Below are 10,226 nucleotides of genomic sequence, written 5' to 3'. Positions count from 1 at the left end.
TGAAAACTGCTCAGTGATCACAAGCACGTGCTTTTTAACATACTCCAACACATGAATAAAACAGGTGCAAGTGTTGCTTGATACTTCTTTGGATTAATCAAGAGAATTTATGCATAACTTCACTTCTCAAAAGAAAGAACAGAAAACTGGGAGGAAAAAAGGGGATATTCCAGACCAAAAAATGAACCCCAGAGGAAAAGAAAAAGGAAGAGAATGGAGCCAGTAGGGAGAGAGAGCTGAAAGTCTACCTACCATTCACTCTGCTTTAAAACAAAGTATGCAAGACAGAAACTAGTTTTCTTAAAGTAAAAATTCAGTTTTATTTGTATTTTAATAGAAACATTACACAAAGAGGTATAATCTTTCACAAATACCTCTTTGACCTTGGAATGTTCATTTCTTTGGCCTTTTGCTTATAAGAACTTTGGTAAAGCCAAGCAATGCACTGCCATCTAGAGAAGTACAAGAAAGCATACAATACCACTGGTCTCGCATATATGAAGGCAAGCCAAAGTTAGCTAGGCAAGTCAATTTTCTAGGATTATGTAAAGTTAAAGAGCATAAAAGCATATCTCTGGACAGGGATGTCTTCTGTGATGATTTTCAATCCTCTCCTCCACACAGGTTGAGCAGTGCCTTTTGGTAATCACCCTTTGTGTCTTGCTGTAAAGTAATGGAAGAAAAATGTAAGGTATACTCTGAAAGACACAAGGCAGCAGAATGAGTGCACTAAATTCTGTATTTCTGGGACAAAGAAAAGCACAAAGCTGAAGCAGTTAACCACACAGTCTCCTCCAATATATTAATACTAAAATCTCCACAAGCTGTAGAAAGTAGGAAGCCATTTGTAAGCAAAAATTACTGTATGTTTTTTGACATGCAGTGTAAAAGGAGGAACAAAATGGGAACTCTGGTTCAAAACTAATAAGTAAACAGCAGAAAATAGAAGAACAAGGTTAGTTCTTCCCCCCTGGTTACCATCTATCAGTTAGCTCTCTCAGTCACTGCCAATCTGGGTATATTTGTACCAGGGAGCTGGAGATGGAAAGATTTATTCACCAATCCTCTGCTGCACCCTCTCTAATTTGTTTCAATTAACCAAAGCAAAACACAACCCAGTTTCACCACGCTACCTAAAAGTCAACTGATTTGGAATTTTACAACTCTGCTCCTTCCACAAATACAATATTACTTGGATTCAAAACAAGATTGGGGCAGTATATGCATGTAGTAAAAGTTCTTGGTTTAAACTGACAAGACAATCAATATCACTACCCCATTTTATGGATAGGGATGGAGGCACAAACGAATCAATTGACTTACCCAAAGTCACCCAATAGTAAGTTTGTTGCACAGCCAACAAAGTCTTACAATCTTGGCACTGTCTAATAATGATCATGGCCCTATTGTTGGGTTGGCTTATCTAATGGTGACCTACACACCAGGCTCCCATGATGTTGAACCTTTTAGCCAGAATATCCATAGCTATAAGAGGATGTTAACACTTCTAATATGTTAATGGTAGATAAAAGCTTTGTCTGCAATGATTCAGTAGAAATTTATATTTATTTCCTAATGGACTATATTTTCTAATGCTCTCTCACACTGAGGTATAGCCTTTCTGTGAGAGACTTCGAATAAAAGAAGTGTGTTTGCAAAGTAGTGCAGGGAAATTCAACTTGCATATAAACTTAGAATAAGATGTCAGCCACTGCCGCATCTCTTCCAAAGATGCTGTGAAAATTGAACACTCTTGAACAATTACCAGGAAGGGAGCATCTGGCCCAAACTCTTTCTACAGATGCTGACACAGAGCTTCCCATCTGGGAAAGTTACTGCCAAAAGCTAGTATGCACCTACTATGAAGTGTAGATTTGTAGCCTCAGAAGCTAGCACCCATACTTATTTCAGTGTCATGCCCCGCACCAGGACTAGCTGTTTTCTGGGGTCAGAGACACAAACTATAAAGCTCCTGGGAATAATTTAGGAAAATGCACTATCAATTCAGGAGTATTACACCTAACTTTTTCCTGTTAGACAATGTAGGAAACACGTTAAAAAGGGACTAAGCCCAAATCTGACATCTTTTTCCAGAGTTAAGTTATGTGGGCCAGATAAGCTGAAGGTTTTGATTTTACCTTGTTTCATTCCCCTGCACTCACCCATGCAAAACAAATGCTGGATGGGATATGACAGGATGAAGAACCTCTCACATGGTGATAAATAGGGCATGTTAGTTTGGATGGGGCCCAAAATTTACATGATTAGGAGAGGCAGGTTAGAATCAACACCTAGAATTGGAAAGCCCTTGCTCTTCATCCAGTATTTTTAAAGAAGAAAAAAGCCTGAGACATATCTTCCATGTCCCCTCATGGGCCAGAGAGAGGATTATTCTGGTCCCAGAGCTAGACCAACTTCAGACAGGGCAGCCAAAATCTAGGGTTCTGTAGCATGAATGGGAGTTGACAGCAGCTGCTTGCATGATCTCTTCCTCTTTGGTCAGTCCTGTCTCAAGTTCATTGGTGTTTATTTTCCCTTTGCTTTTGGGAAGAGCTTTCTCCATGAACATATCAGCCAGCTACAAACAATTTGCACAGTCTAAAGCTTGCATATAATTTCACTGCCTATTCCTCACAGATTGTAGTCTAGTTAAAAGTTTAGGGTGAGATTTTCAAAAGTACCTGGCATTGTCCTAACTGCTCCCAATGAAGCCGATGACAAAATTAACACTGACTTCAATGAGTGCAATTAGATCAATGCTGAGAGCTTTTGAAAATCCCATACAGTGATTAAAACAAGAGGTCTTTTTACTCACCTGGATGAAATAATAGAGGGATTTTCCATATTTCCTCTTGAATTCACTCTTAACTTTCAGCATATCAACCTCACTGCGGGACACCATAATCCTGATCAGGACCTTGTCACGGGTTCCTTTGCCCTACAAACAGATTTACATTTAAAACTGTAGCTGCTGAAGTGAAAAAACAGGACAGCCATAGAAGTGTAAGAAGGGAGACTAATCTACTGCCAAGTAGTTAAAAGTCAAAATAGATTACTTCTTTCCTCACTGCTGTATTTGATAATCCCTCTGAAAATCTTCTTCACTATACTGTCCTCTATTTGGCTGATTTATTATTGTGTATTTTCCAGTACAGCAGAAACAAAAATGTCTCCCTTGCATTTACCTCTTAATATACTAGCATTGTGTTCCCAGTATTTTTAGTGGAAATGTGTACTGTTTTCTCTGTGTGGCTCTGTATTCTACTCCATAGAAGTTCTTAAAACATCTGCAAAAGCGGTGTTTGACTGCCTTCTACCAATGTATTAAGCTAATTAAAATGCAAACACTTTAAGCAGGGATGATCCTGGTCTACAACTGTGGGTCCGAGGGTGCTATGATAATTTATAACAATATGGCTAACCTCTGCCCCATGCATTTCATTCCCTCATTTTCTCCCCAAGGAAACTTTGTTTTGGGAGGATTTGGTGTTTGGTGCCATCATACCAACATGCTGATACCACCTGTATGTCAAGGCAGGATTTTGTTTTTTTCATTTAGAATGAGGGCATTCTTCACCCAGGGTTTGTAACAATTTGACTGATCAAATCTCAGTCATGAGCTATTTGATAGTTTCATTAAACCAATTTAACTTGCATATGTCTGAAAACGCTAATGTTTACTATCAGTTCAAAGAGCTCAGCACTAGCTGCCTTTAGACTCTTCGAGGTTTTGCTCATGCTTGCTTACCAGTTCTTTCCCTAGGCAAGTTTTTATAGATTTCTTACATAAAATAAGCTCCCACTCCTTTTAATCTTTCTTGTTTCTTCTCTGGGAACTTTCTACCTACTGTAGTACAGGACATAAATCCTAATCAGCACATAAAAGTGGCCAACCACATAAGATGTACTAGGAACGCTTTCCTGTGACTTATGCTTGTCATCTCCACTTTAACATCCCACACTCTGACAGTCTTCAGATTACTTACTCCTTGTCCAAGGTTTCATGATTCAGTTATCATCTCACCACCATTTGCTATGTATTGTGGGTAAGGTACCCATTCTAACTCATACTATATAGCCTTTGTCCTGACACCTACTAATCCATGGACAAAATCCACTCCAATTCACTTAAACGGGAATCAGATTTGGCTTTAAAATTTTACTTAAAGTTTGACACCCATGAATAACCTGCCAATCAAGCAGTGTGGACAGATTTAAAAGTGTCACTAGCTTCTAATGGTAGTCCTAGATATTCTTATGACATAGCTATTGTATCTGTATGTTTCTATGGGCTACAAGTGGAGCAAACCAATTTTTTTCAGGGTTAAAATGACAGCGAAATTACTCACACAGCTAGAGAAACCTGCAGATATAACAACTGCATTTGAACAGCCAATGCATGCTCCAAGTGGTTGAAAGTTACATTTGTCCACAGCCTTAATAATGTTCTCGTCTCTCTTTCCTAATTAATTAACATTTAACAAAAAAAGCTTGATATATCACGTTTACTCTGAAAAAAGTTACTACTATTGTTTCCACAAGGTATAATTCCCTGAGGCCAGAATGTAATGTGAACGCAAGAAATAAGTGCAGGGGAAAATAACTGATGTTCACTTTATACTTCAAAGCTAGGTGTTGATGACAGCAGCAGATTTGAAACAGTATCTGCAGAACAAACTTACTGTTACAGCTTTGTGTTTGTTTGCAGTGAATGCTATTTAGTCTACTATTGTCTTTCTCAATATATGTCTGTTGACATTTCTGCATAAAGTACATCAGATTAATTTCTCTATGCATATAACATTAAAGCATGCTTTTGAAGAAAAGCAGCCTTGATGATGTAATTAGCTATGCCAGTGCCATCTAAACAACTGCAAAATTAATGGAGAAAAAAGAAGAAAATGTGATTAGACAAGGAAGGAAAGCAAAAGATTCAGTAGAAAGAAGGCCTCTTTCAGCCCCACCATACCTTCATGGAGTCGTACAATCGATCAGCAAAGTATAACTGCTTGTTTTGAATGCACTGGACTGAAAAAGGAAGATGGTATGATTGGTTACACTTGCTAGAGGTATACAAAATGAATAATACTGCACTTCTTTTGTCGAAGATGTGATGGCTAATCTACAGGGAAGGAGGAGATATACTTCCAAAAAATACCACAGATACATTATTTGCATCTGAAATGACTGTTTCAAGTGGGTAAGTTTAGGCAGCCACACAAAGGCATTTAACCATAGCTGTGCAAGATCTGACAAATATTTTATCTTCGTAGTGCTATCATATCACATTATGGTGCTCCCTCACAATTCTAGGCCTAGGCTTTGTTCATCTAAATAATTTTGGTCACCTCCTTTCTGAAAATGCTAATACTGATGATATCCAGGTAGATTTCTCCTGCAGGGTTTGTGCTTTTCCTTATGCCTTTTTGTCTTAAACAGTCCCTGGCTGTCCCAGCACTGTATCTCTAAAATATGTATCCCTCTACAGTAACTCCCCACAAACAAACTCCATGGCACCTCTCCAAACTCCACAATTCAAAGCACCTGACTGCATTTACATTCCTGTCCATGTGACAGAACACAATGGCAAATTAAATGCCCCTAATTGTCTCCCAAAGTCCTCCTGGGTGACTCTGACAAGCACTGTTATTCTCTTCAGTCTCTCTCAGCTTGCCAGATTTCTAAAGCAGACATTCAGAGAAAATATTTCAGGTGTCAGGTTCAGCTACCTTTTCCCATAAAGCTGAAGGGACGATTCAGTCCCTATATACCACAGAAAAAGTAACAGCAGATCATAAACTATGTAGTACTTCTCCTTTGAAGAGCTGGTTGCAGAGACTACTTTTAGCAGAAGACAGTAAATCACTTAGCTACACTTCTTCCCACTTCCTATTAAAACAAGAATATTCATTAATAGATCCCACACTGATGGCACCCTAAACGTCTGTCCTTTCCTCTAGCATCTTCAGAGCAGTCATTATGCAAGTGAGCCTATCTTTGCCTCCTCTCTGTAAGAAGACTGCAAGAGCATTGGAAACGTTTTTTCGTAAGCTAATCTTAACCTGGATGAACATGCATCAGCTTACCAAGATTAAGGAAGGCATTTTCCAGGTCTCCCTTGACCTCCTTCCTGATGCTCTCCAACATATCATATGGGCTGTAGCTCTTGTACCTCTCGAACACTATGGTAAGGAAGAAAACCATTGAAAAAAACAAAATAGCAGCTGCTCACACCTCTTAAGTTATACACACAAATGCAGGGCACAGGAAATGTGACTGGAAAAAACTTCACAAGGGCAAGACTGAGAACAACAGCAAGGTGTAAGTACCTTCTACGCTACTTTGATTTCTCTTTCAGTGAATACGTTGTAATACGTCAGGAAGTCCTCAATTAACAGATACTTTGGGTAACATTTTGATTTGTTTGTTTGTTTTTTTTTAACTATAAAATAGTTCTCCAAGTACTGACAGCATTTCCAGTTCCAGAATTTAAACCTTCAAGAAAATCCTCACAAGGGGCTTTCTTGCATGGCCCATTTTGAACCAGAAGCTACTCCTGGAACCCAATGATACATGATTAAACATGTGATGCACACAATTGGATCTGTGTGCAGGAGTGCAGCTGTGAATTTAGTAGGGGTGCACTGATAGACATTTTTTTCAGCCAAAACCAATGGTCAATTTTTAAGAAGCCATATCAGCCGATACCAATTTGATATGCAGCCAGGCAGCCTGGAGACGAGCATCAGGCAGGTAAATCTGGTGTGGGGAAAGAGGTGGGGGGAGGGAAGGGATGTAGGGGGGCAGATTTTGACCCCCATGGTGAGGAAGGGAGTGGGGCTGGGGAGGCACGGCTCAGCCACGGCATAGGACAGAGCCACAAGCGGCTCATCCAGGGGGGCACAGGCTCCCACTGCTGTGTGCACCCAGGGAGGGCATGAGGGACATGTGGCCCCAGATCTGTGCACGGGGCGAGGGTGGGCTGCTGCTGTGGGCTGCGGCCACCATCTGCCCCAAGCACAATCTGGCCCCGCCCCCGCCAGGAAGAGCCCAGCACAGCCCCCAGCCCCAGCAGCAGCCTGCCCTACACTGCCCCACATGCAGAACCTGGGGGGGGAGGGGGGCACCCCCCCCCATGCCCTCCCGGGGTGAGCACAGCACACCCCGAATGAGCTGCTCATGGCTGAGCCCTGCCCTGCCTGGGCAGCACCCGCCCCCGCCCCACTCTCTCTCTCACCGCAGGGACTTTGATCTGCCCCACCATGCCCCTTCCCTCCCCTTACCCCACACCAGACTTACCAGTCCAATGCTGCTCTCCAAGCCACCAGGCTGCACGCATGCACAGGGCATTTGTCGGCCACATTATCAGCCACATCAGGCAAAAAAAAACCAATCTCTGATACTGTCGATTTTCCCCATGTCAGTGCCGATCTGCTATGGGACTGATGTATCAGTGCACCTCTAGAATTTAGAGACCATTTTTGAAAGTGTGGTTTCTAAGATGTATTCCAGCTGCATCCATGTGTGCACATGTGCATGTACATGCAAAAATTCAAGCAAAGAGATTAATGTATTTACTTTACTTTTAAAGTAATATTTAAATACATATATTTTTTCCCAAATGGTGATGGCACAGCTAATAAACTTAAGATTTTTCTGCTTACTGGCCTCATTTTAATCACTATTGGAAGGAAAAAATAACAATCCATTTCTAACTCCCTCCTGTGGAAATGCTTTGTTTAAAAAGTACCTTTCTGGAGGTGGGGAATGCTTCTTTCAGTCATAATGTTGATCCACTTAGGAACATCCGTTCCCTTCCTCTTCACACCAGCATCATAAAGGTCCTGTGGTTAGAATGAAAAGTGCTACTTTAGCCACCAGGGGTCAAAAAAGGTAGTTGCTTCAAAGCTATACAAGTTTTTTTTGTTTTTTGTTTGTTTTTTTACGGTAAAAAAAGTTCTTTAAGAGCTGAATTAGATGAGAAGGCCAACATGCGTAATATACTCTTCAAGGGGACTATATAGACAAGACTAACAAATCTTATTCACAACTAGGAGAGGTTGTGCCCTGGGAAAATTTCATTGCATTCAGCAGTTTTTCTTGATGTGTGCTGGCTTCGGTGGCAGTATGTTGGAAGATCATTTACATAACATTACCAATAAATTAATCCACTGAGATAGTTTCATAGTCTTTGTAGAAATCACTTGGGTTCTAACCATTTTGAACCCCAAGAAAACAAACACCACTGCTCTCTTATTCTCCACTAAGAAATTTCCTTGTCAAAGTATGCAAGAGAAACTAAAAGCCAGCTGTGTATGGGATGTAGCTGCAGAAAGTGATAAAGGGATCTGACTGATCTCTCAGGATCGTAAGTAGTACATGTTGAAACGAGTAACCTGTCTATACCTTCCATCTAGTGTTGTAGGGAATTTACATGAGCTCTTTCTGTATGTGCAAAAGCAAGAAGCACTGTATCATTTATGAAGTTTAGTTACTTAGCAGCAGGAGCACTTACTCTGGCATCTTGGTCAATAAGTTCATAATCAACCATAGAACTGTCCTCACTTCTTCTACCCTTCAAACAAGAATAAAAACATTTTAGTAGAGGTTCAATAGCGATAACCTGGTTGAAACCAGGCAAGCCTTTTCCCCCACAATTCAAGTTACGTAGTGTTAAGTGACCAGTTATTATAGTCATAAAGTTTCCAAACCATGTTATTTCAAGCTGCTGGTTATGCAGTGGTATTGAAAGTGAATCAAAACTTGTCATCAGCAGGCAACAGATTTCTGATATGGCTGGTAAGTTGCCAACAGGCTAGTAGACTAAGACACCTAATAAAACAAGGAAAAGCACAGCTAAAATTGCACTTGCTCAGAATACCTTACCTTTGCTAGGGCAACCATCAGCTTGCGGAAGTCTCCTGATGTGTCTGACACAATGTCCTTTTCCAGTTCTATCTTGTACACTGGAAAACAACAAATACTATTTATTGAGGATTTACAGTTGTTATTTATTCCATTCTTTGTCATCGCAGGGGCCTCAATCTGCCCTCCCCACGTTCCTTCCCTTCCCCCACAACAGATTTACCAGCCGGACGCTGCTCTTCAAGCTGCTGAGCTGCATATCAGAAATTGGACCAGTATCGGCCGATATGCCTCTTTCAAAATTGGCAATTGATATTGGCCCCAAGAATCTCTATCAGTACACCCCTACTCTGTATTGCTTAAAATGCAGTTTCCTCTCAAGTTCGTCAGGAATCTATCCTAAGACCCTTCAATCTCATATATAACTATCCAGTTCATCATTTTAATATTGCTTTTATCTTATCCCATGTAGCGCTTTATTGATTCAGCCATTGCTACCCTCACAGAATCAATTGATAGCTAACAAAGCAAGTACGGGGGCACAATTTTCTCCAAGTATAGCTAAGTATGACGGTTGCTGCTTTACTGTGAGTTTAAGCACTGAAATTTAAAAACAAACTCAAATAGTAATCACCAAGAAGAAGGCCAATGGTCAAAAGTTTTTCCTCCCACTTCCAAAGAAGTATGGAAAGGCCTAAATTCGCCATGTTGAGAACACTAGTACAAACTCACTTTCCTTGTAGACTCTGTTAATTTCAGCAAGCTCCTGATTTGTCCGTGAGCATATGATCTCAATGAGAGTGTCTTCATCAGTTCCCAGGCCCTGAAACAAAAGTTTTAGCTAATTAGTTAAAATTATCAGATTTCTTGAAAGTTCCAAAATATCTTGAAGAAACTTCTTTAATATGCCCTTCTCCTACTCAAAAGTTAGAGAATATTAACATCTTTACAGCTGTTTTAGAAAGGGAATTATGTGGCATCAGTATCTTTTATCAATGTAATTGATAGCTCATGCTATTTATTCTTATGGAGCAGTTGCAAGTAGATTAGAGGCACAAAACTGGCACCAATACATCTCAATATTATGGCTGAGGCAAGTCAGTATTTTCCTATACAATCTTCAGTTGGAAAGGGTGAGTAAACACTAGTACTACTTTGCGGGAGAGTAGCCACTCCTCTAGTAACAAAGTGATTTTATTTGTTTTAAAGTGAGATTTAAGTCAGAAACGGGAGAAGTTTAGCACAATACTTGAAAAGCCATATTAATTCTATTTTACATATGATAATATAGTGGCAGGGGAATGTCTGAGGAGGTGCAGTGGTGCAATCACGCCCCGGTTTGACTTCTGGTCCACCCAAAG

At 40.4% G+C, this 10,226-nt stretch overlaps 1 protein-coding gene across 1 annotated transcript in view; it reads right to left on the bottom strand.

Moving 5' to 3' along the window:
* Positions 1–295: 295 nt before the first annotated feature.
* The window catches only part of ANXA2 (annexin A2), a 52,720-nt gene continuing 42,789 nt past the window's right edge, over positions 296–10,226 (bottom strand). The window contains exons 6-13 of the mRNA XM_059714792.1: positions 9,598–9,688; positions 8,887–8,966; positions 8,516–8,575; positions 7,751–7,844; positions 6,087–6,182; positions 4,970–5,028; positions 2,816–2,938; positions 296–663 (exon numbers count right to left, since the gene is read on the bottom strand). Coding sequence (XP_059570775.1) covers positions 604–663; positions 2,816–2,938; positions 4,970–5,028; positions 6,087–6,182; positions 7,751–7,844; positions 8,516–8,575; positions 8,887–8,966; positions 9,598–9,688 — 663 coding nt within the window. The 3' untranslated portion in view covers positions 296–603. The remainder of the gene's footprint in view (positions 664–2,815; positions 2,939–4,969; positions 5,029–6,086; positions 6,183–7,750; positions 7,845–8,515; positions 8,576–8,886; positions 8,967–9,597; positions 9,689–10,226) is intronic.

The sequence above is a fragment of the Alligator mississippiensis genome, chromosome 11 (assembly GCF_030867095.1).
Source record: "Alligator mississippiensis isolate rAllMis1 chromosome 11, rAllMis1, whole genome shotgun sequence".
NCBI lineage: Eukaryota > Metazoa > Chordata > Crocodylia > Alligatoridae > Alligator > Alligator mississippiensis.
Note: the sequence above shows the minus strand (reverse complement) of the source record. Positions and strands in the feature narration are given on the sequence as shown.